Source organism: Urocitellus parryii, chromosome 3 (assembly GCF_045843805.1).
Source record: "Urocitellus parryii isolate mUroPar1 chromosome 3, mUroPar1.hap1, whole genome shotgun sequence".
NCBI lineage: Eukaryota > Metazoa > Chordata > Mammalia > Rodentia > Sciuridae > Urocitellus > Urocitellus parryii.
This window is the reverse complement of record NC_135533.1, coordinates 19,533,565-19,560,478: the sequence shown is the minus strand read 5'-3', so window position 1 is coordinate 19,560,478 and position 26,914 is coordinate 19,533,565. Positions and strand designations below refer to the sequence as shown.

Here is a 26,914-nt window from a genome sequence, read left to right as displayed (position 1 = left end):
CCAGCCGGGACTCTCAGTTCACTCTGGTTCTGCCACTGAGGAGTGCTTCCCCATTGTGACACTTCCTTGCTGGCCATCTTGGGAAACATGCTTTATTGCTGTTTGACTCCATTATAGTTCAACTTTACCATTCATAAATGAACCTACTGTTTTTCATTTACCCACCGAATAAACCATCCCATTTGAACATGTAGATAAATGTTTTCTTCCTGCTATTTAATATTATTGCCTCAAAAATTCTCTTAAAACTAAAATCCATGTCATTTATTCAACTAAAGTCTGATTGTGTGTTTAATAGTCTAAGATGATCTCCGACATGGGGTGTTGCAGAGGTATGAAGGGCTCACAAAGCCATGGACAGGGCAGCACTCTTCAGCAGGACAGGAACTGCTCATTAACCTCCCCCACACTCCTTTCCACATCTGTCAGAGCTGCATTGGCCACACCACAGTCCTTTTCAGAAGATGATGAGGTTTCTATCAAGCCTCCGGGAGGATTATTTGGAATAAAGGGGGAAATAATCAATCTTAATATTTCTCCCTGGGACTAAAAGAGACTGAGGTCTTCCCTGTCAATCACAAGATATGTAAAGCACATGTTGGGGCTGGTTTGCACTGTATGTAGATAGGACCCTGAAGCTAAATGCTTGGAGGACCAGGGGCTTGCCCAGACCTGTTACCATCAAGCACTATTTCATGAGTGACTGGATGAGATCGTTTCTCTACAGAGCTGTGCAGAGAGCAGTGTGTTCTGTTGGCTCAGAATTGGCCTCTTATCCCATGGTAGCCTAAGGGAACAACTATCTGTCTGTAACTTGGCTCTTATTTCTGTTTTGCTTTTCAGAATGGGCCTTACATGATTTGCCTTTGTTCTTTCTATGTAGCTCATATTTGGAATAGTTTTTCTGTTTCAGATGCTCATACCCTTTTTGGAGCTTCAGTTTATTACCCTGAAATGGAATTCTGTTCTAGGCTAGTGAACTATTTGGAAGACCTTAGGGTAAAAGTACTGTGAGGTATAATTTGTAAAATGGGGAGAAAAACAGTTTGATTTGTCCTTAAATGTTAAATTCAGCAAAGATTATTGGCAGTCTGCTGAGTGTAAGCAGGAGCTGTATAGTATGACAGAGGCCGGGAAGAACAAGTTATATATGTTGCCATGAGTCTTACAGCCTGTGAGAGATACTATAGGTGGAAAAAAAGCACAAAGTGTAATGTTCCAAGTCGACAGAAGAGAGGCAGAGCATTACTAGAGGTCCAAGTGTGGCCCTTGGCTCTGCAGCAGGCACAGCACCAAGTGTCCCATTCCCACTTTTGTGCACGCAATAAGTTGTGTGTATTGGGAAACTGAGGCTTAGGATTATTAAGGACTTTGTTCTAGAGGTAATAAAAAGTGAATACATTATATTTTCTGGGAAGTAGCAGGAAAGGAGTATGGCTTCCTAGAGATGAAAATTACTCCTAAGTGGTATCCTTAAAATCAACGCAACTTTGTATAAGAGCCTGGTATTTGGTCTTTTTGGAGGGAAGTTTGGGATTATAGTAATACATGGTCAGATAAATATTATTAAATATCTGAGACATTAAGCTGGGCAGTGAGTGGGACAGGCATATCCTTTCTTCCCCAAAGGGTAATATGTGACAGTTCAGAGGAGGCAAGCTGTGGAATGCTTAGAAGCCATATTGCCCATAGTCTTATAACCAGTAGTGATGAGAGATGTAACACACGGTCATTTAAATAACAGATAGTACCGCAGAAGAGAAAGTTGATCTCTACCTCCTATACCCATATATGAAGTGTTCCCTTCATACTTAGGTTGCACCTATTTTTCGCATAAATATATTATTAGTTAAGCAACTAAACTGTAGGAAAGCAAATAGAAATAATATAGCTTCCCCTGGTCTTCCAGTTCTCGAAACTTATTTTTTTTCCCTCCTGGTAATGAATTTTCCTACTCTTTCCCACTCTCCTTTTTAAAAAGTACCTTCCATTTGCCCCTCTTCCTTATCAGAGGGGACAAAGAAGAGCTCCCCTCCCAGCAGTGCCAAGGCTGGTAGTTCTTGTGCACAGTTCTTTGATGCAGAAGAAATCAGAAGTTGGGAGTTGTGTCTCACATAGTAGGCTCTCTCTGCAGAAACAGTCATATACTTGTGTATGTGTGTATAGAGTGTAATCTGAGTGATGGGTAATGTTTCCCCATCATTTAGAAATCAGAATCCTTGTTAAGAACCTGCATGTTGGTTTTCAAAATCAATTAACGTTGCTGGTTCAGTAGTTATTCTTTGGGGATGGAAGAACCACTGCTTCTGAAATAGGAAGTAAAATGAAGAGACTTCACAAACTTATTTCTTAGATCCCATCCTCATGTAGAAACAAACAAAAACCTCAAAACTAGATTACAGATGGTTTGGAAGGTAAGAAAGAGCAATTAAACAAATGAATTGATAATAGTAACAGAAGCTGAGATCTGTTGGGAGTATTGGAAAATGTGTCTGGGGAAAGTTAGGAAGAAAATTTAGCTTAGAGTAATTAAAGAGCAAAGCACATCTCTATCCTAACTCAAATTAGATGTTAATAAGACAGGAGATACTTCAGTGAAGACCACCTGTCCTTTCCAGAAGTCAGTAGGCAGCTTCACATATAGGTAAAAAAATTTATTTAAAAAGCATTTATTAAGTTCCTACAGTGTACCAGAGTGGGAGAAGATGCCTGTTGTACCTTTGCAAATAATTCAAGCGAATGAATAAAAAGTAAAGCTAGTGGTATAAAGAAATGAGGAAGACTAACGGTAGAGTTAGGTGAGCACTAAAGTTGCAGCTTGGAGCTGTGGTATTATAATGTCTGACACTTTCACACCCTCCCTCTGTGCTGAGCTTGCTAGTCACATATCCTGTAGGCATTTAGGGAGAGAAAAGAAGCTAGGTGGAGGGACTGCTGTCACTGTCCCCAATGACTCTGTGAGTCCTGTGGATTCTTAATGTCACAGACCTCATCATATTCCTATTTTTAGTTTTTTAAAACAAGGTGCTTAGCCTGGTAACAACATCAAAGGATCTCAAAATCCTTTACAAGACCTAATAACACATAGCCATAGGAGCTAAGAAGATGCTGTTGCCACAGTTTTCTAAACAGGAATATGGAAGATTGGAAATTAAATAATTTCATCCCAGGTTAGAGCAAAGATCATTATATTGGGGTCTATTGCCTCTGTACAAATAGAGGATTCAGAAATAATTATTGCACCCAAATTTGATCTAAAATGTTTCCAGCAAGAAAGTCTCATGAGATCATTCTTCAATGTCTTTTTCTATCTTCCAAAAAGTTTGAATTCACAGGGTTAACCTTTCTTTTTCTGCCATAATAACTATCTTTCCCTTTTCAATTTATCACTTTCGTGACAGCTGATAGCAGGCTAAGCTAATATTGTAACAGTTTTAGAGAATATTGCAGATGCACAAGGACATCCTCATATGAATCAATTAAAGAAGTCACAGTAAGTTGCCATTGAAAGTGTAGCAGCTGCATCCTTGAAAACAGATGCTCTTCTGGGTCTGAATGAATCCAATTTTGACTAATTTTAAGGCCTACACAGATTTCAGTCTGGTTAATATTAGGATATGGAACCACTTGAGACATCTTAATGTCCTCAACTGATTGCTTCTCCATGACAGTTAATATGTTGGTTTTCCTTGAGAGATGCTGGTTCTTTGACATGCCAAGGATTTTGTCAATAGAGAAGAGAGACTCCAAGTCTTGATGCAGCAAGGTGGACTGAGTCTCTGAAATTAAAGAGTCTTCAAAAGGCAACCCCATCTATAGGAAAAGTGCTCAGGCTGTAGGGATTAAGCAGAATTGCATGCAGTAAGCATCCTGAATAGCCCAGGAAATCAGCGGTAAGAAATCATCTTCACTCTCTCCCTAGATCAATCCCAGAAAAAACTAAGAAGAAAGTTACAGTTGTAAATGGCAAACTGTTCCTTCTTTTTTTTCTGATCTTTATCAATGTGTTATGTAAATATTTCATATTACACTGGTCAATTAAAATCATTAGTTCAGTTTAGTTAACAAGGAGTGGATTGAGCCCCCATAGTGCCTCAGAGTTATTCTGCTGGCTTTGAAAATGAAATGTATATTTCTGCACCCTGAAAAAGTTAGCGATCAAGAAGGGAGACATGCTGACAAGCAGATAATGTTAATGAATGTGACAACTCTCGTGCTAGAATTGTGTCAGCTGAAAACACTTGGAAGCACCACTGACCTTATCCTGGAAAGAGTGAATAGTTTTTAAAGAGCCTGCAAATGTGTAAGATTATGAAACAGCATGAAATAATTGGGAAATTTGCTTTAAAAGGGTGATAGGTCAGAGAGCCAGTGTTGGGGAAGGGATAAGTTAGAAAGGAGACTGGTGAAAAATGTAGTGCTGTAAGGTTGGGGAGAAATAGGAAAGCCAGGAAAGCCTTGATAAGGAGCTTGGACTTGATCATGTGAGAGTGGAAGACACTGATACAGTTTATACAAGGAATTAACATAGTCAAATTTGTGTTTTGGATAACACATATTTTGGATAACTCATACTTAATTACATGCAGAGAGGCAAAGACACCAGTCGGGAGATGATTCCAGTTGTCCATGGAAAAGATAAGGTCTAAACCAACAGAGTGGAAGTCGTATAGAAAAGAGATAACATATATTAAGAAAAGGTTTAGATAATGTTTAATGTTTAGCAAATAAAATTAGCCTTTGCTGGAAATGAGTCAAAGATTCTACTCACATTTAAATTCAGCTTAAATTCCTAAACTGATATATCACTGTTAGAAGGGGAATTCAGGATAAAGAACAGATGCCAAAGAAAGATAATGAGTTTAGCTTTGAACGCATTGCATTCGAGATGCCTAAGGGATGCACAGGTACAGAAATTTTGCAAACAGAGACTTAGGAGTCATCCTGTCATAGATAATAGTGCAAATGATGAAAATTGATGAGCTCACCCAGAGCATAATGGGAAATAAGGAGGACCCATGTAGGGGAAATTCCCCCGAAACACCAGTATTTATGGGCAAATGAAAGGGAAGGTCATTCAGTGAAGGAGACTATAAAGGAAATGTCAGAGAAGTCAAAGAACAGACAAATAAGTCAAAATAAGACAGTTTCAAGAAGTAAATGGCCAGTGATGTCACATGTAGCAGAGAGCTTTTAAGAGACTAGGACTGGAAAACACCCCGTTTTGCAATTAGAACATCCTTGATTATTGTGGTAGTCAGCTTTTCTTTAACATGACCAAAATGCCTGACATAACAACTTAAAGGTGGAACATTTAACTTTGGCTCACATTTTCACAGGATTCGGTTCATGGTCAGCCAGCTCCCTTGCTTTGTGCCTAAGATGAGGCCAGATATCATGAAGGAAGGGAGCAGCAGAGGGAAGCTGCTCAGCTCATGGCAGCCAGGAAGCAGAGACAGAAAGAGAGAGGAAGGGGCCAGGGACAAGGTATAGTCCCCAGAGACAAGGCCCCAGTGACCTACTTCCTGCAGCTGTGCCCTACCCGCCTATAGTTTCCACCACTTCCCGGCAATCCATTAAGCTATCAGTGGATTAATCCACCGATGAAGTCAGAGCCCTTAAGATCTAATCACTTCTAATCACTTCCCCCAAACCACCTCTAGACATTGGGGCATTTGGGAACCAAGCCACGTAAGCTTTGGGGGACATTTCAGATCCAAACTCTAACAAGCACTATCAGTAGTATTTTTTTTTTTTTTTAAGAAAGAGGTAGAGATCAAAATCAGATAATGTGATGCACAGAGCAGTTAATAGAAAGGCGGACTGTGGAGAAAGCAAGTGCTGACAGTTCTTTTGAAGTCTTACTATGAGTCTGAGGTTCTCATGAGAGAAGTGAAGGGGAGGGCCTGAGGAGAACAGCCTGAATGTAGAAAGATGAGTGAGAAAGGGAGATGCAGCCAAGCAATGGTGAGAGGACGGGCAAGTGATGTGGAAACCCTTTGTCGAGATTGAAACCCAGAACATCTTATTGGCAAAACTCTGTACTTTGGTTTTCCTGTCAGAAGTTAGTTGTAGAACTGACCCAGGGTTAAATGGAGTTTTAGGGCATTTATGTGAAAGGAGAGGATTCAGGGGAGTTGATAAAAGAGCAGCACAGAGGATCAGCCAAGTTCTCCATGATGAGGGCCCACAGAGAGACCTCATCTACCAGGAGAAAATGGGGGGATTACAGAGTTCAAGTTGAACAGCAGAGATAGTGGAAACGAGGTATGAGAGAGCTTGAAAAGGAGGTTTTCATCTCAGAATATGATCCTAGTACTTAAAATTTCAGAGGCAAAAACAAGATTTCACTTGGCAGCAAATTACTGTTTTGTTTCTTTTTGAACTTGCAGTAGTTTTAAGAGGTGTTTGTTTTCCTAATAGAACAAGAAATCTGAAGGTGAGCAGTTGACTAGGCTTGGCCAATGGTTCAGCAATAAGACCTGCACCTTTCTGATTCTCGGTCTTTCCCTCTCAGTCAGAAAAATGAAAAGCAGGAGAGAAAGGAGTAGCACCAGCCTCAGTTCTCTCCTTTTATCAAGAAAAACAAAAACCTTCCTAGCCAGGTGCCATGGCATAGGCTTGTAATCCCAGTACTCAGGAGGCAGAGGCAGTAGAATCACAAGTTCAAGGCCAGTCTGAGCAACTTAATGAGACCCTGTCTCAAAACTTAAAAAATTATTTTTAAAAGGCTGGAAATGTAGTAGAGCACTCAAGTGGTGATAGTGGTAGGGGGGTTAATCCCCAGCCCCAAGGATGGGGGAGCCTCTTTCTAGAAGTTACAGAAAACTCTACTTAGATCACTAGCTAGAAGTGACCACATGTCACAGTCTAGCTAGTTATCTAAGTAGAGTTTTCTGTAACTTCTACAAACAGGGATGACAATGGGAATAGTACACTTGCCAGAGGCTAAAGTAGAGTGAGCAAGAGAGAAGGGAATTGGAAATGCCCTGTTGTTTCCCCCAAAAAGAAATGTCTGCTTCAGAGACCAAGGTTCAGCCTCCTCGTATAAACCAATCAATTTAGTACAGGAAGCCACAGTACCTTGCCATGAACAACTAGCTTGCATTCAGTGATTGTAAAAAGACTAATGATATGAATGATCTGATGTCACCCATCCCCAATATTAGAAAAGTTACTCTATGTGCATGTCTTTTAAAAAATCATGTGCTAATATATTCATAACTTAATATATATGGACTATGCTGATGTGAAGATCAATCCCTGAGATAAATATGGAATCATGTGGCCACTAAATGATATGTGCAATTATGTGTGTGTGTGTGTGTGTGTGTGTGTTTGTGATGTGTGTATATCCACTAATCTCATTTTTTGACTGTAATCTCCCAGATTCTGTCAGCATTGCCTTTTTGTAGCTTTCCATTTGACATTTAAGAACTAGTTAATTATTTTGTGTTGTCTTTATTTGCCATGCTCAGCATTTCTTTGCTCAATATATTCCTTCTTATTAAGAACCCTTCGTAAATTTCAGTAAGCCCTCAGGAATTCATAAACCAGCTTTTCAGTAGAGCTCTGGGCATAATTTTTTGTGTTGCTTTAATAAAATGTTTTATTTTTACTGTAGATTACAGTCAAATGAAATGTAGTGCCTCTATTCAAAACTGCTCTTACCTTGCTCATTGCAAATCAGTTAATTACCTTGGCAGCTAAACATGCTGTTGACTTACTCCACTTGGATTTTTCTTATATTTGTAGTTTGGCAGTAGTCAATTGCCACATGATGAAATTACATCTTTCTGTTGTAGGAAAGGGAAATGTTTTAGTTTCTACTTAGGTTTTGTTCAGGTTATCTTTGATAGAGTCTGATCAATTAGTATAGCTTCGGACCTCAGACCACAAGTGAAACTGCAGGGTCTGATTTCTGCCTCTTCTTACTGATACTTAGGTAACTAACTCTACATGCCCCAATTAGTGTCACATCTTAGTGTCACATGACAGAGGAATCCAGGGTTTGAAAGGCTGTCACATGCCTTGAAATATTACAACAATGTTATTTACAGTTGCTTTTGTCTTGCCTGCCACATGAAACATCGTGAAGGCAGTGATCCTGCCTTATAATCAGACGTGAACAATGTTGACCTAAGAGAGGGGGGATGCAGTGTCTTTCCTGTCCAGCAGGTAGAGTTAGTGAATATCTAGGATGAAACCAAGCCTGGGAATAATTTAAAATCTACATTGCTACATTCCTTCTTCCCTACAGGTCAGCTCCCTTGAACAATGTTCACTTTTTTGTGTTTACCATATTATTTTGATGTATTTAGATTTAGAGTCTGGTTCCATGGGAGATAATTTAGCTTTATAAGTTATACATCTGGATTATCTATCCAGGCCCTTGTCTGGATCTGGCCCATTCTAGGAATAGAGACAGCACTGAAGGGCCATGACAGTTCTCACTGTGATAGCCAGAGGGTGGCTCCCTTCCCTGTGATGTGAAGCTACTGTCCAATTAGTCAGTGATGGCTCACCAGGTCCCATGTGTCCTTGGCCAGGGAGCCCTTCTTCCAGGGGACTTCACATCCTCTGATAGAGAAGATTTTCAGAGAGAAAATTAAAAAATGCTGATAAATGGGAATTGAACTTCAAGACAGTTGGAATTATTTTGTAAGGAATTTGTAGCTAAAATTCATTTTAATACAATCTGGAGAAATAACAGAATAGAGAATGATAATTGCTTATTTTTCTGAATTATATCAATATTGTGTAAGTTTTATATGCTATTACATATTTTACCTATATTAATTCATTTAACCCTATAACATAGGTACTAATTTCCCCATTTTACAAAAGAAACTAAGGCAGAGAGAATGTAAGTAATTATGTTTGGGTTATATAAAGAAAGTAGAAGAGACAGGATTCAAAACCAACCTTTGAAGCTCCAGAGAAGTAAGAGAAATTTGCAAAGGATAATTTGAATAATTGCCAGATTATTGTTGGTGATCTCTGAGAAATTGAGAGGAGCTGGAAATACAACTGAACTTTGGAAATAAACAAATATACTTCACACTTCTGGATTTATGTTCCTGAAGAAAATGTTCAAATGTGGTTAAATATTTTCATAAATTATTGTGGAAAGATCTAGAAGGTAGCTCTACCAATGTTTCCAAAAAGATCTTTTGAAGACCTTAGTTGGCCATAAGCTATATGAGTTTCCCTCCCCAGATTTTAGGCATCAGTACAAGTGGCAAGGAATTTCAGAAGAGAATTGATAATTCTGTCTAGGCAGGTCATGCCCATCTATGGAATTTATCGTGCTTGATCCTGAGTCCCACATTTCAAGGGAGATATAGATCAACTAGAAAGTTTTTGTCAGTAAAATTTGAGAATTATAATGTGATTCAGTCATTTGACGAATGACTGAAAAACTGGGGACATTTAACCTAGAATAGGGAAGAAGACCTCAAGAAGTCAAAAGAGAGATCTTCAATACTTGAAGCACTGACATGGATTGTAAAAAGATGGAATCAGAGCCGAAGATGAAAAGTTAATGAGGATAGATTTTGGTTTGTTGTTAGATAATCAGATATTTCAGAGGTGAAATAGGCTACTGCAGAAGGTACTGAGTTTTCTTGCACAAACATTTGTGTGAGCCTGCAGCCAGAAGCTGGTCAGCCACTTGAAGAGGTACAGAAGACACAGTACAAACCATGGGTCCATCCACACAACCAGTAAGGCCACTTCCAACTCTGAGATCCTGTTTCTATTATTCTATAAACTGATAGGAGACAGTGGCTTCTGTGTTTAATAGTTTCTATGTTTAACCAAGTACAGAAATAGTCAAGTATATCTTGGGCTTCTGTTGCTCTCAACACTAACAGTCACCAAATTAGTAAAAACAAGAATATGAACAACAAAGTAATATGTATTCCAGAAACATCTGTAGACATCTAATGAGACAATTAATGTTTTGTCCTCACCCCTTCTTCCAGTGCTTTCTCCTGCTCAAGAGAGTCACGTGAACATGGACCTTCCCCCAGTGTCCGAGCAGATCATGCAGACTCTAAGTGAACTCGCCAAGTCCTTCCAGGATATGGCTGACCGCTGCTTGCTAGTCTTGCATCTGGAAGTGAGGTATGGCCAGCCAAACGTAGGACTTTGCCATGGCAGTACATTATTATTTATAATCACTTGTGTGTTTCAGATGGAGTATCACCATAATTTGTGGTTCTTATGTTGATGTTGTCCTTTTTTTGATGATGAATATGATTTTTAGTGTTATTCAGTCACTTTGAAGTTAACTGACCACATTCTGTACTGTATGATGATCCAGTGTCGGCATGGCCCATATAGTCAGAAATCTGACATTCAGATTTGAATGTCAGTGCCAACTGGTTAGGTGATCTCATGTGAGCTAGTTAACTTTACAAACCCTCAGTTTTCTCTTCCTAAAACTGGAAATGGTAATTCCTAATCTAGAGAGATTTTCTGAGCAAAATAATACATACTGAGCAGAATGCCTGCTACACAGGAAGTGCTCCAAATGTGGTAGCTTTGCAATTAGGGTGACTATATTATCATTGATATTTTTACTGAAGGGGAAAGTCATGAAGGAAGTTACAGAATCAGGAACTATGATCTACTTCTTGAAGGTACTTAAAATCAAAATGCAGAGATTAAGTTAAATAATAATTGAAGAATATTATTTCGAATATGGTATATTCTTGTCCCTGTTCTTCCCCCTGAAGTGAGGAATACTCTGATTGACTTTGGCAGCCTCTATTATTAGGCATATAGAAGTGGGAGGAAGGAGGACTAAGAAGTCTTCAGTTGTTTTTTATTTGTTGAATAGGTATCTATTGAGTGTTTTCTTTGTGCCAAGCAGTGTTCTAAAAATTGGTTACAGCAATGGATAAAACTCAAGGTTCCTTCTCATAGAACTACATTCTGACAGGGGAAACAGTCAAGACTAGATTAAAAAGACAATTTCAAATAAGTGCTACTATAGTCATAAAATAACATAATGGGATCAATCAGTACTATTCAACAAAAAGATGATATGAACTAAGATGTGAGCTACATAGATAATTTTAAATTTTCTAATGAAGTTGAGCATCCTCAATGCAGAAATACAGAATGCAAAATTCTCCTTTGATTTTGGAACATTTCAAATACTGGATTTTCAAATTAGCAATTCTCAACTGGTAAAGTCTATGCAAATATTCCAAAACCCAAAAATCTTTTGGTCCCAAGCATTTCAGATAAGAAATACTCAACGTATAGTCACATTTGAAATAACAGAGGGAAATAGGTAAAATGAATTATAATCATATATTTAATTTAACCCACTATATCCAATGTATTTTGACATGTAATTAACATAAAATGATTAATAAGTTATTGTGCATTTTTTGTACTAAGGCTTTGGAATCTGCATACTTTGCATTTGTAGCATATTACAATTTTAGTCACATTTCAGGTGCTCGGTGATCACATGTGGCCAGAGCAGACTGGATGTTGCAAAATTACAAGGTTGAGTAGAAAGAGAATTTTTTTCTTTAGATTAAGTAGTCAGAGGAAATGTGACAAAGTGACAAGAAAAAGCCATTCGAACAAAAACTTAGGGGAAGAAAATTTCAGACAGAGTACAGAATAACATTTACAAAGGTCCTGAGACAAAATCAAGCTTGGCCATTTTGAGAAACAGAGAGAAGCCCAACATGTTTGTAGAATGATCAACAAGACCATGGGAAGAACTGTAAGAATAAGGTCCAAGTGACAGGCTGGAACCTGACCCTATGGGATCACAGAACCTCACCCTCATCTTATAGGCCAAGTGAATTATTCAGATTTTATTCTGAGGGTATTAAAAAGCCACAGGAAAGTTTTAAGCAGGGGAGAGATGTTAATTCATTAACATGTTTAAAAGAGATAGAAAGCTTGCCTAGCATGTGCAAGACCCTGGGTTCCATACCCAGTACCAAAACAAACAGAAAATCACTCTGGCTATTGTGTGGAAAAGATATTAGAGGGAGAAATATGAATGGAAGTAGGGTGGCCAGTTGGGACCCGTTAAGAGAACTAAAGTGGCAGAGGTGGAGTTGTAAGAGGTGTTGGATTTGGAACATATACTAAAGACTTATTGACGATTGATTGGGTTGGGTTGAGTTGCTGGTAGCAGCAGGAGAAAGGAAGGTTTCACGGAAAACCACCAGTGTGGGGCCTGGCAGTATTGTGGATGCCAAAGCCATTACCTAAAGTGAAAGACCAAAGAAGGAGAAAGGGTGGGGGAGGGATGATACCAAGAATTCCTTCTCAAGATACTCAGTTTGAGACGCTCATTAAACGTCTAGGTGGCAGTGTCAAGTAGACAGATGCATACTTGTGAAACTTCAGGATCAAAAACCTCAGAGGACCAGAAAGTACACTGTAGGGTGATACTTTTTCTTCTGTTTACTTTGGAGCATTATTAAAATCGATAGAATATTTTCTTTTCATTTGAAGTCTTACTAGATTTAGGTTTTAAAAATGTAAACAGGACTTTGGTTCATAGTAACATCTTTGGAATATGCTTAGACTCAAATTATACCTTGGGTATCTTTCAGATGTGTTCCTATCACTTCTTTTTTGTGCCACTTGCTTTTTTTATTCTTCATTATCTCGCCAATGACTTACTCCTTTATTGCTTATAAGCAACTTGTGAGTGGAACAAAAGAAGTAGCATTGCAGATTTGGAATCTATTTTACCCAGCATTATTTCTGATTTTATTTTTTACTTTAACCTGTTGAGAAATAAAGGCTCTTGCTATATGTTTTTTGATTTATTTTATGATAATTTTTAGATTTGTTTTCTATTTATTTTCATGCTGATAGTGAAGTAAGTCAGGCATTTTCTATGAATAGATAAATGCAATAGTCAAAGGGGGATAAAAACGCCCACTAATGTTCTGATGCCTCTGTTACCTGAGTTACAAAGAAAAACAAGGGAACACCAAATTAATTACTCTCACAACTCCTGGAATTTATGCTATTGATTGTGTGGTGGCGGGACGTGTTCTACATTCTGAATTTCTTACTTGGAGTGTAGTTAATTCCAAGTGGGATATTTTCAACACGTTTGAGTAAAATCTTTTAAATCCTTAACCTCTATTCTGTCCTTTTTGTTTCTGTACATCTTGGCAATACTATTCCTATAATGCTGAACATGTGTTAGCCATTATTTATTAACTTTACAAGAAACCATACAGTGCTATAACACTCTGCTGTATCTCCTTCAACTTTAGTTTAAAAACAGAAACGCAATTTTAGGCTGAATAACAAAAAAGACTGGATTTTAGAATCCTGAATGCAGAATTGTCTTTCCTTGACTTTGCAAACACTACACATATTTATTTTTTCTAAATTAAATGTACACATTTCCTCTTATAACATGATTTCAACATTCAGATTGTTTTTATTTTTCCATTTTTATTTTATTTTTATTTATTATTTATTTTTATTTTATTTTATTGTTCCATTTTTCTTTGTTCCTTTTAAACTATGGTTTATTAAGCTAGGAAATTACTCCATGTGTGGCTCAGACAGTAAATGTTAACACACTTTATTCTCTCCTACCACATTAACAATGAGGGGGTTGTACACTGGTTATACAAAATGAATAAGACAAATCCTACACTACCACTCTTGTGTGATAACGCCAGAACACAGGCATCTGCTAAGCTCCCTGTGGACCCAGAGTGCAAGGCTGTGGGAAAGACCATCAGTTCATCCACCATTGAGGACGGCCCCAGAACCTGAATCAGTCTTCTTGCATATTAGGTGCTCAGTAAAAGCATGATGATTTTTAAGAATTATCTGTTTTGAAATCACACTTAGATAAAATAAGTTCTAATTCCCCAAACAAAATTTGGTGCTCTTTGAAGGAAATGAATCGACTTATAGATTCTGTTTTCAGACAGTAGTCCACTGGCAAGTCCCCTGCTCGTATTTAAGAGGTGCAGTACTGCTAATGTTTGCTGTTTCCATCACCCTGTGAAAGGGAATCAACACTTGGCCCTGTTGTCCAGGAGCTAGTGTGATGAAGTGGCTCATTGGATTCTGTCTCTGGCACTTTTAGCCAAGAAGCCACTGTAATAAAAGAGCACAGAAAGAATAGAAAGGAAGGAAAAAAAAAGATTCATGTAAAAAAAAAAAAGTGATGGGATATGCCATCAAAAAATATAGAACAACTTCAAATACCAAAAATTGTTCTTATTCTCCCCAAAATCTTTATATCTATAGCCCATATTTTTCTTTAGTGTTTTAAAATTCAAACCAAAAAAAGTTCTCAAATCCAGGAAGTGCTGTGTGAAAGAACCCATCCAAAGAGCATTTGAACTTTTATCTGCGTCACTGTGGGTCACATTTAAGCACCAAATAGCCCCTTTCCACAGTTTGAGGCATAAGGGAGATGACACCCCCAGATTTGAAGGATGTAGTGCAGCCATTAAAAATTGTTAAAATTTTGTTTCCCATTTGAACTTTAGAAGAAGAAAATTAAGTTGTCATTTGATCTCAAGATGCCAAGAATGTCACCTTTACCAGCCGATTTCCCTCACTATCCAGAGGGCTCTGAGTGGGTTCAGCAGCAACTGCCCATCACTGTTGGCACCCTAAGTGTGCACTTTCTGAAAATCAACCATCCTGCTGTGTAATCAGCAGTGTTTGCAGAAAACCTGATGCCAAAGTCATGTTAAGGTTAGCAACAATATGCCAGAATTTAAAGGGAAAAAAAAACTTTATTTGAATTTGACTGATGACTATTTTAATTTCTTCACCTCTAATCATTTGGGAAGAAGAAATGTATACCTTGAACAGTGGTTCTCTCTCTCTCTGCCACCACTTTAGGATCTGATAAATTCTCACCTCCAATTCATAAGACTTCCCTGACCAGTATCTCTACTTTTAGTTGGTTCCATTCTCTATCAACACATATTATGCCTGAGTTGCCTTACCAAAGCTCATATCTGATAATACCATTTTATCTCTTAAAATTCTCCTAAGGCTCCCTGTGGCTTCTAACAAAGTCCAGACTCTCTAGCTGGTCTCCAAACCCTGTGATGACCATGACCTCCTGTCCTTTTCCCCCCAACTTATCTCATGCCTCGGTCATGATCTCAGTGAAGCAAGAAAGAACCACTCGCCATTGCTCAGAACCATCCTCTGCCTACTGTTTCATGCCTTCTTAACACAGTCTTCCTGTTAACTGGGTTTATGCCATCTGTAATTTAATTTAAAAATACCTTAGCAGACATGCTTTGATTTCAACTAAGTCCTACTTCCTTTAAGTTTCTACTGCAGTAATGATCCTTTGCCCTAATCATGAATCCCAGGGTTGTTCACTTTTCATTGTATAAGAAAGGTCATATTTGAGAGGAGGCTCTGACCAGTACCATTACTGGCATTTTTATCAGAACTGTACTCTTTGTCAATTAGCACATGAATGTCAGGATGAGTTTTTATTGATGAAACCAGTCACTACTTAATTAGCAGTTGTTTTGATGAGCACCTGTAAGTGAAAATGAACAATAGTTTATCAGGATATTTAGATTCCCTTGCCTGAATAGATATAAGAATGTCACACAAAACTTATCTCAAATGAATTCTAGAGACTAGGAGTGGAGTTCGGTGGTAAAACATGTGCCTAATATGCACAATGCCCTGGATTTGATCCCCAGCACCCCTCAATAGGGGGAGGGGTCTAAACTGAATGTAAAACCTAAAACTTCTAGAAGAAAACATAGGAGAAAAGTTTTGTGAACATGTTTAGGCAAAGATTTCTCAAATATACACCAAAAGAACCACATATAAAAGAAAAAATGGTAAGTCAAGCTTTTTTTTTTTAAGAGAGAGAGAGAGAGAGAGAGAGAGAATTTTTTCATTATTTATTTTTTAGTTTTCGGCGGACACAACATCTTTGTTGGTATGTGGTGCTGAGGATCGAACCCGGGCTGCACGCATGCCAGGCGAGCGCGCTACTGCTTGAGCCACATCCCCAGCCCAAGAACTATTCCTTGAAAGACATTTTTAAGATGAAAAGACAAGCCAAAGAGTGGGAGAAAATATTTGCAAAATGCACACTCCATAAGATTTGTTTCCAGAATATATAAAGAAGCCTCAAAACTTAATAACAAACAGCCCAACTTAAAAAAAAAATGGTCAAGGGATGTGAATATGTAATTTGCCAAAGATAATTGGATGGAAAATCACTAAAAAGTGCTCAACATCATTAGTCATTAGGATAATGCAAATAAATGCCACAAAAAGATTCCACAGTACATCTATTAGAATGACTGAAAAAAATGTTTAAAAACTGACACACTGAGTGCTGGTGAGGATGCAGAACAGCTGGAACTGCATTTTGGTGATGGCTATGCAACAAGAGAAATGAAAATTCATATTTACACAAAACCTGTACATTAGGTAGATTTATTTATGACCGTCCCAAGCTGGAAATAATCTCGGTGTCACCTAGTGAATGGATATACCTCCTGCCATTCAGTGCAAGACTGCTCAGCAATGACAATGAGTGAACACAGCAAGATAAATCACAAATGCTGTTTCAGTCAGCTTTGTTGCTGCTGTGACTAAATGACCTGACCAGCACAAGTGTAGAGGAGGAAGAATTTATCTGAGGCTCACAGTTTCAGAGGTGTCAATCTGCAGACAGCAGGCTCCATTCTTCAGGGCTCCAGGTGAGACAGGAACAACATGGCAGAGAGTGTGGCAGAGGGAAAAGGCTTATGTGGCCATCAGAAAGCTGAGAGACTCCACTCTCCAGATACAAATTTATGCCCACGCCCCAGCTCCCACCTCCTCCAGCCACACCCCACCACTTTAGTTACCACTCAGTCAATCCCTATCAGGGGATTAAATCACTGATAGGGTTAAGACTCTTCCAACCCAATCATTTCTCCTCTGAACCTTCTTACACTGTCTCACATGTGAGCTTTTCAGGGACACCTCACATCCAAACCATAATAAATACTCTGTGCATAATGAAAGAAGCCGAACTCAAAGGCTACATGCTGTCTGACTGCATTCTGAGGAGGACAAAACCACAGGTACAGAACATAGAGCAGTGGTGTCTGAGTAGGAATGACATGCAAAGGGACCCAGGGAATTTGTATGGTGGTACTTATGCTACTAGATGCATTTGTCAAAACTCATACAACTGTACACTGAAAGGGAAATTTACTGTAAATTATTTCTCAATAAACCTTTAAAAAGAAAGATGGGGTTGGAGTTATGGCTCAGTGGTAGAGCGTTTTCCTCACACGTGTGAGGCACTGGGTTCGGTCCTCAGCACCACAAAAATGAAGAAATAAAATAAAGGTATTATGTCCTCTACAACTAAAAAAAAATTTTTTTTAAAGAAGAAATATGACAGGCCAAGCCTACAGTTGTATCTTTGGGAATGATTTCCTGGGCTTTTGCCACCATTTCATTAGGAATGCTTCTTATATCTGATGCCAAATCCCTGGGTCATGGCAGCCTAACTCTGGATTAACCTCATGTCACTTCCAGCCAACAAGATCATGAAGGATCAGAAAAAGCACCTGATGCAGTGGAGAGTGAGGACTTTCTGGACTTACAGAAGCAGACTGTTTGAACTATACCTGCCAATGCGTGGCATTGATTTGGGGGGGGGTTGGGGGGGACGGATTGGATTGGGTGTTTTAGTTTATTCAAAAGAAATTCCTGTGTGTGAGGCAGAATCCAATGGCACTTGCTTTCATTACAATTTAAGTAGGCTCAGGGACAGAGCCAGTCCTCACCCACCTCAGATATCTCCAACTGTCACTAACATCAGCCAAAAGACGCCAAGGATAACCATGTCCAAACTGACTCAGACCAGCTCAGCCAAGAAATACCCTTCTTCCCAGGCTCACTCAGACATATTTTGAGACTCAAGTATTTCTTCCTGTTGTGACCCTTTCCTGGTACCCCAGGGTCACTTTCTGTGGCACCTCAGGTTGATGGGCTTTCAACGACATGTGTCCCTATGGGGCATTTTTTTTTTTCTTCTTCTGCCTCAGTAGGCTGTGGTGTGTTTAAGGACACAAACTGCTTTGTGTTCCCAGGGGCCCAGCTCAATTTCTAAGCAGTTCATAGATGCCCAGTAAGCAGGTATTTAAATAACACATTAGCAATGATAAACATACAGCTAGTAATGATAGCCGAGACTTCACTGTGTGCTTCCCTTATTCCCAGCACTGTGCCGTATACTTTATATGTAGTACCCCGTGAAGTAGGGGTTATCATCCCCATTTCACAGATAAGGAAACCGAGGCGTAGGGAGATAAAGTAACTTGCCTAAAGTCAGCAAATGTTGGAACTGGGTATCAAAACCAGTAGTTTGCCAACAAAACCTACACTTGGGGATCTGTGACCTCTGACATTTCCATTTCAACCTGTACTGACAAATATAATGCTTTCCACATTTCACATGCAATCCTAGCATTGAAAAGACTTGCAGAACTCCTCTATTCCTTATCAACACTGTATGGATCAGTAAAGACCTTAGAAGCCCACTTTGCTCCAGATCATTCAGCTATTCTACAGCAAAACTAAAATTGCTTTCTGGCAAGAAAAAAGGTTGGCAGGGAAGTACATAAAAATTTATGAAGCCACTGTCGCTTCAAATATTTTGGTACTCTGTCACAAGATCATTGTCTTCACTGGAAAGATTTATTATTAGCTGCTCTCATCTTTCTCTTTTTCAGAGTTCACTGTTTCCACTATCTCATCCCTCTGGCAAAGGAGGGGAACTACGCCATTGTCGCCAACGTGGAGAGTATGGATTATGACCCTCTGGTGGTCAAGCTCAACAAAGACATCAGTGCCATCGAAGAGGCCATGAGCGCCAGCCTTCAGCAGCACAAGTTCCAGTATATCTTTGAAGGTCTCTTTCTCTGGGAGTTAGGGGGGAAGGAAGGGGGAAGGTTTTCCTGATATTCTTTATTACTGAAGTGAAAAATTGTAGAAACAGGTATTTTGCTAGTTTGCTTGGATGAGAGCTGCAGAACCCAGCCATTCCCTGTACAAGTAGGTAAATAATACGGCTGCCATCTGCTCCTGATTGACAGGGAGATTTAATCCAAGGTAATGCAGATGGCTGCCTGCTGTCCACCTTGACAGACCACTCATGAGATTTGGTTGGACCATGAATTAACTAGAGAGCAGCCCATTAAAAAAAAAAAAAAAAGGAAGAAAGAAAAGAAAAACTCAATGAGGAGAGCACCCTAAAAAAATCTTTCATTGGCTAAAATTATCATTGGAGGAAGAAGTTTTCTCTCACAGATGCATCATCGCAGGAAAAGAACAGAAGCCCATGATTATAATGCAGCAATAATGAGGAAAACAGCATGCATACATGCATTGGAAGGAGCAGGCAGAAGAAGGATGAGAGGCAGTACCATCTAAAGACACTGACCTTCAAAATTTTTAAAAACATGGTGCCAGCCAAAAACTTTTTCAGGCTGAATTCCACTCATAGAACCCTGTCACTGTTATAAAATACCTCTAAGATACTTAACTTATGAAGATCAAAGGTTTATTTTGGTTCATAGCTTTACAGGTTCCCACCCATGACTGAGTCGACCCATTTCTCTTAGGCCTCTGGTAGGGGTCCTAGGTGTTAATGACAGGGAGTAAGTGGCAGAACAAATGGTTCAACTCATGGCCAGAAAACAAAAGAGAAAGAAGGAGAGGTCAATTTCCTCCCCATTGACTCAAGGACCTCCCACTAGGCCCCACCTGCTAAAGACTCCAACACCTCCCAATAGTGCCAGGCTGGGAACCGAGCCTTTAACACATGAGCTTTTGGGGCCACCTTTGCAAAAACAAGAAAAAGTGAAGGAAGAAACATTTACTTAGTTCTAAGTGTGCATAATTAAATCTAACTTTTAGATACAGTAATCTGTATGTGCCCCACATTGTTCTGAACTGGTATTCCTCAACTGAAGCACATGGGAGCACCAAGATTTGGCCTTATATCTCCCTGTAGGAGACCTATTAGTTTGTTGATGTCCTAGGCTGCCCTCTACCAAATTTCATAGACTATAAGACAATACTTAAGATTAAGAACAAACCCCCACTTATGGGCCCCCAGGAATGTTCACAGACATCTTGTGGGAACTCAGCAGCTAGCTCATGATCTGCTTTTCCTTTGTACTTTGTTTCTGATCACATCACTCCTAGTACCACTTTAGAGATGTACCCCATTGCCAATGCTGAGGTGTATTAATAAGCATTATTGCCAGTAAACCTCCCCAACCCCTTTTTGAGGTACTGGGGATTAAACCCAGAGTGTCGCACATGCTAGGCAATTGCTGTACCACTGAGCTTCATCCTTAACCCTAACACATTTTTTAGTTGATTGATTTTCTTACTTGTTGATATTGAGGTTTATTCACAATATTATCAATGCCCAATTTTGTATTGAAATATTTTTACTTATGTAGGTTCCCAATCAATTTTAAGCCAAATTGTTCCCCTTCCTGTTTTATGGGGAAAAAAAAGGAGAGACCAAAACAGATCACTTGAATTTACTGCTTCCCAACTGTCTGTACATAAATGCTCATTAATAGTTTATCACAATCTGACATATTCCTTAAGCCTTGGCATGGTGGCTGTAAGTGAATGTGGCAGTGCAGGAACTATAGATATACCAGGTTTTCTTGATAACATACTAGGACAATGTAGAAATGTTCTGACATGATTGTAAGATGAGCCGGTACAGCCATCAGAAGTGTTTCTTGTTCATTTCAGTTTATGGAGATTTAGAAGAGATGTCCTAATCTGTCTTCTCTTTTCTCCCCACTGCCCTGCTGACCCCCAGGCCTGGGACACCTCATTTCCTGCATCCTCATTAATGGAGCCCAGTACTTCAGGCGTATCAGTGAGTCTGGCATCAAGAAAATGTGCAGGAACATTTTTGTTCTTCAGCAGAATCTGACCAATATCACCATGTCCCGGGAGGCAGACCTGGATTTTGCAAGGTAGGAGGGAAGATTGGGATCAACTTCTTGTACCAAAGCCAAGGCTCACTACCTGGAAAGTAACCTTTTAAATGGATTCTCGATATGTAAAATGCTTTTGTTAAAAATGGGGACGGGAAGATAGATGTTCTTAGCTGATCAAGAAAACAATTCCACAAAATTTTGTTTAATGTTTAACATTCCTTGGGCAGATCATTTTTCCTGTCTAACCTAAGTTCTTACTATAAATCTTTAGCAACTTATTTTTTTAAATAAAAGTCACATATGCTCATTGCATAAAATAAATGAGCTAATATGCAAAGAAGAATATCAACATTTGTCACAAATTTCTGATCCAGGGGCCACAATCCTTGGTGCACCCCCTTCTTGGCTTTTGTTGCACATGCTGTATGCATATACAACTTTTCACACACATAACTGCATGTTATTTCTCTTTTTGCAAAATCAGAGCTATGTTAATATAATTTTATGTTAATTTATTTGCACTTTTCCATATCAATAATGTTCTTTGATACTATAATCTTTTCAACATTCTTAATACTTCTTGAAAACATAATACCTAAACAAATATTTCATAGTATAAAAAATCATGATTTATTTTTTAATCAGCGTGTGATTATTTGGACATTTGAATTTTTTACCTCCTTTCTCTCATAGTAAATTACAACTATCAAATGTATCTTTATAAGAACCTATTTCTTTATCTCTTCTGTCTTGGTGCAACTGAAACTCATCTCCTCTTGTTTCCACCAGAGAATAATAGTTATTCAGCACTGGCCTTTCTCTTCAGGTTTGCTGATCTCAAATTTTTTTTGATACTTTTCTTATAAGATTCACTTTTAAATTTGAAGAGTTAATTTTCTTTTCATTTGGTCTTAACACTGTACCTTAAACAATTAAACCTTTGGTACTTCAATGAAAGTTGAAGCAGTATTGAAGCGGATGGATGATAATTAAGGTACCCCCCACGCTCTGTTGCTGTTTATACCTAGGTGGATCATTCCATAAACTCCTTCATTTTCCAAAAGCCATTATGGTTAGAAGTCACTTATTTTTTATAGTCCAGAATGTTCCTGACTATTACTTCTGTTTCTTTTCATTTGATTTTTGATTCCTTGAAAAATTCAGGATAAATTAAAACAATTATTGAGTTATTTAAGGGGGTCATAAAACATTATGTTACTTTGACAATTATGAAGACATATTTTCTAGTATCTTTGTTTTGAAAATGAACCACACATGTTCATTTTTAACCTTTCTGCCCTTATTACTCCTTTTATTTCATTTACTGCATTGCCATCCATTCCTATGCTTCTCTCTCCTCCTCCTTCCCTTTTTCCTCTTATTTGCAGGAAAGAGAGTATGTAAGAGAGAGAGAGAGAGAGAGAGAGAGAGAGAGTGTGTGTGTGTGTGTGTGTGTGTGTGTGTGTGTGTGTATTAAACTCCCTGTTCTAGGTAAATTTCGTGGAAAGCCTTCCTTTCTCAGATTAGGGAAACCAGGTGTGACTGAATGCTGCATTTATTTGGCTGCTCTTATGGGAAATGATCTCATTATTGAATTAGTCTATTCATAATAACATTGACAAGGGGAAGTTAAGAACATGGAGGCCTGAGGGATACAGAGAACCATTACTAATTCTCTGAGGAATATAATTCCTAAATTCAATCATCCTTTTTAAATGATTTTTTTTTATTTAGCTGAAATAAGTAAATTAACACAGTTCTTGGCAGACAGTATGGGGCCCAAACACGTGCTAAAAACACTGGTGTCTGAATCATGCAGTGCTGACTGGGCAGTATTAAGGTTGGCATGAGTGGCTGTGTTCCAACGAAGCATCTGTTCAGGACATAATCAGAGAGCACCCAACTCATGTCTTTCACAGTTGGATTTGCGAATTATGTCCAAGGAAGTAGGTAAAAGCTGAAGTGACCACCTGGGAGAGCTTCTTCTACTCTTACTCCTTATTCTTAAATGGATTGTGAAAGAAGTAGGCTAGCATGAACACAGCGCAGATTATGTCCAGGAAGCCAATACTGTTTCTTCAGTGCCTGGACCAGAGTAGGTGATCACTGTGTGTCTTGACTAAATGACTAAATATCACATGGAGGTATGTTTTGCTGTTGATGCAGGGCTTGGATAATGACAGCTTAGTTTATCTTTAATACTCTGAAGATTTTATTTTAACCAGCTGATATGGTCAGTTTCCTTATAAGCTGATAAAAAACAAAGCACCCCCCTTACACTTCTTTCTTTTAGAGCAGAAAGCATTACAAAAACTAATAATGTAATAATTCATCATCTCTTTCTCTCATTTTCTCTTAATCTCATAGAGACACACTTTATAGCCTTACTTTTTTTCCCATCTTGCTTTTGGTAGGGACAGGTTTTGTGAAATGGGCTCCATCAATTCTACCAAATTTGAAGCTATGTAAAATAAATTTAACAGCAGTACCAAAATAGCCAGAAATAATAGACTGCAGCAGTGTGCCTCAGCATTCCTTAAGCAATGTCTAATCAAGCATGGACGGCATCTGTATTTCCAGCAAATCTCTATAGAAATGTTATCTTCTAGCACAGTAATTAATCACTGGTTGCCATGTGTCAGAAAACTTATTTAACAAGAAGTTGCACAGTGCTTGTAGTTTTTTACTTCCATAGCCTTTCTGGCCAGTGGGAGATATAACACCGTTCTGTACTCAAGAAATGAGGGATCTGGGACTGGAGCTGGGGGAGCAGCTCAGTGGTAGAGCACTTGTGTAGCATGCTCAAGGCCCTGGGCTCAATCCTCAGCCCTGAAAAACAAGAAGGAGGAAGAGGAGGGGGACAGGGAGGGAGAGAAAAGAAATGAGGGAGCTGGAGTGATTGATTCCCTTTGTGTTGACTCTTATGATTATGGCATTGTTGTCTGTCTTTCATACACAACAATCTTTGTTGCACAAAGGATCAAGACAGTCTATACTGTTACCAGAATTTCTGAACTTCGATCCTTTATGGCAATGATTGCTTAAGCACTGCTATATTTTTGACCTGTACAACCATACAGTTATTGTACAGGTCATACTCAAAAATATCCTTTATCCAGGAAGATCGCTGTAAATTAACTAGAAAGTGGAAGGGCTTTATACATAAGTGTGCCTCCTTTTCAGTTCCTTCCATCACAGATCTTTTTTTTTTTTTTTTTTTTTTTTTGTATCAGGTATTGAACCTAGGGACACTTAACCACTGAGCAACATCCCTATTCTGTTTTTGTATTTTATTTAGAGACAGGGTCTCACTAGGTTGCTTAGGGCCTCACTAAGCTGCTGAAACTGACTTTCAACTTGCTATCCTCCTGCCTCAGCCTCCGGAGCTGCTAGGATTACAACCATGCACCATGGTGCCAGACGGATCATCTTGAGCTTCCATGTGTGTTTCAAAATGTAAGAAACACTAAAAGCCCCAAAGATTTGCAATGATGAGTATGAAACAACAGAGGTCTGGATGGGTATTAAAGGCCCCAAGGTGTATCTGGCAGTCTTTGTAATTGAAGTGAACCAACTACCTATTCAAAAGGAACATCCCCAGAATTCTCTTCTCATCTTCCTTCTCTCCCCCATCCTCCCTTTTGTATCTGTGACCCTTTTAATTTGCCAGGCATTCTTCCTCTATCCTGTCGCTCTGCCTCCTGACTTGCTTCTTTAAGGTTTCATTGCTCCTTGAATTTCCCCCCTCATTTAGTACTTCTTTAGACGGCTGTCTCTCATTTTTAAATCTGACAAAGATAAAGGAATGAAAGGTTAAGTTTCAGAGAGTTGTAAGGAGACAAGTTCTGTGTGTGTGTGTGTGTGTGTGTGTGTGTGTGTGTGTGTGTGGTGTTGGGAATTAGAATCTGGGGCCTTGTGCATGCAGGGCAAGCACTCTACCAACTGAGCTATATCCCCAGCCCCAGGAGACAAGTTCCAACACACAAGAAAGTTTCCTCATCCTTTTATTCCATTCCTTCAGCAAATATCATTTGGGGTATGCAATCTGATTAATAAGTAAAATGTAAAATATGTCAGATGATGATATAAGCAATAATGAAAAGCTAGGCATGAGAAGGAGATTGGAGAGTGCCAGGGGTCTAATCAAGATAACCTGAAATTTGGAGTGTTTGTGGACATCCTTAATGAGATGGTAACATTGGAGGAAAAAACAACAGGAAGAGTAGGAGTGAGCTGTGAGGATATCTAGGGAGGAGCATACCAGGAAACAGTCTCTAAGGGTGAAGACCCAGGGGGAGGAGAATCCTTGACTTTTGAAGCAGTAGACAGGCTAATATAGATGAGTAAGCAAAGAAGACTGATAGATGAGGTCAGATGCTTAATCCAAGGGGTTAAATCTTGAAGACCATTGTACTGACATTGACTTTTACTCTATAGTAAGCTATTTTGAGGGTTTGAGGCAGAAGAAAACCCTAATCTGAATCACTTTGGCTGCTACACTGAATAAACAGACCCCTGGGAGAAGAAGGGTTGTAGGCAAGGACAGAAACAGAAGGATCCATTGGAAGACTATGGCAGTGATCTTCCAGGTGAAAGATAGTGGTGATCAAACCAAGATGACAGCAGTGGAGAGGAGAAGAGGTGTTTTTAGAAGCAGGTCAGCATAGGTATGTTTTAAAAGTAGAACTGACAGGGTTTGCTAACAGATTCAAAGTGAACCAATGGCTCCAAGGTTTTTGATCTGAGCAGTTCAAAGCTTAGGGTTTATTTTTTTGTTTCTGTTTTTCTTTTTTAATATTTTTAGTTATAGATGGACACAATAACTTTATTTTATTTATTTGTTTTAAATGGTACCGAGGATCAAACCCAGTGCCTCACACGTGCTAGGCAAGTGCTCTACCACTGAGCCCCAGCCCCAGCCCAAAGCTTAAGATTTTGATGTACTGAAATGGAAATGAGCCAGATCATGGGTGAGGCCAGCTGAGTGTATGGAGGGCAGGGGGACAGATAGGGAGGAGATATGGAAGAGTTTCCGTTTACATTAAGTCTGATAAGCTTTTTAGACATCAAAAAAGATTTTTTTAAAAAGGGAGAGAACTGGATCTAAAACTATAGAGTTCAGAAGAGAAGTCTGGCTGGAGATATGAGTTTGGGAAGCAAACTTCGAGCCATGAGAAAGGAGGAAGAAGAGAAGCTAGGAGATGGGTCTCCGTACCCTGCTGCTGAGATGCTGGAGCGCTGAGGAAGGACCATCCTAGGGATTGGAGGGGACACAGCCAGTGAGTGGGAAGATTAGGGGAGAGGGTCACATCTGGAAGCCCAGTGGAGAATTTGAAACACTGAGGGCAGGAGGTGAGGCCAGGGTCTTCTCCTGTGTCAAATGCTGCTGCTGGATTAAATTAGCTCAAGACAGAGAATTGGTGGGCTGGAGCTGAAGTTCAGTTCTCAGCATCACATATAAATAAATACAGGTCCATCAACAACTAAAAAAAATTTTAAAAACAAAAAAGAGAGAGAGCTGACTGGTTTAAAAAAATTAAAGACAAAAAAAGAGAAAGAGAAAGAGAGAACTGTCTGGTGTTGGGCTTGATGAGCTCTGACAAGCATTTGAAATGCATCCCTTCATCTTCCCTTCACAACTTATGTAAAACAGGAATAAGCTTCAAATGGTATGTTTAGAAGCAGGACTCTCACTCCTCAATTAAGTAGTAGGGTCTGATGTGATTAGAGCAAACAAAAATGGGATTAGAGTGTTTGTAGTGTGAAATGTATAAGACCATATTGGCGGCAGCTCTTTTTTCAAGGTCAGCATCAGCATGCAGGAACCATTTTGAGAGTATCTTCCCTTGATATGTGATAAAAATGGAACTTTACCTCTATGACCATCTTTCCCAAAACCCAGTTTAATCATGAGA

At 39.1% G+C, this 26,914-nt stretch overlaps 1 protein-coding gene across 1 annotated transcript in view; it reads left to right on the top strand.

Annotated features, from left to right (window-relative positions):
• Nucleotides 1-26,914, top strand: part of Exoc4 (exocyst complex component 4) — a 783,024-nt gene that overhangs the window by 707,294 nt on the left and 48,816 nt on the right. The window contains exons 15-17 of the mRNA XM_026392784.2: nucleotides 9,987-10,128; nucleotides 18,759-18,937; nucleotides 20,876-21,035. Coding sequence (XP_026248569.1) covers nucleotides 9,987-10,128; nucleotides 18,759-18,937; nucleotides 20,876-21,035 — 481 coding nt within the window. The remainder of the gene's footprint in view (nucleotides 1-9,986; nucleotides 10,129-18,758; nucleotides 18,938-20,875; nucleotides 21,036-26,914) is intronic.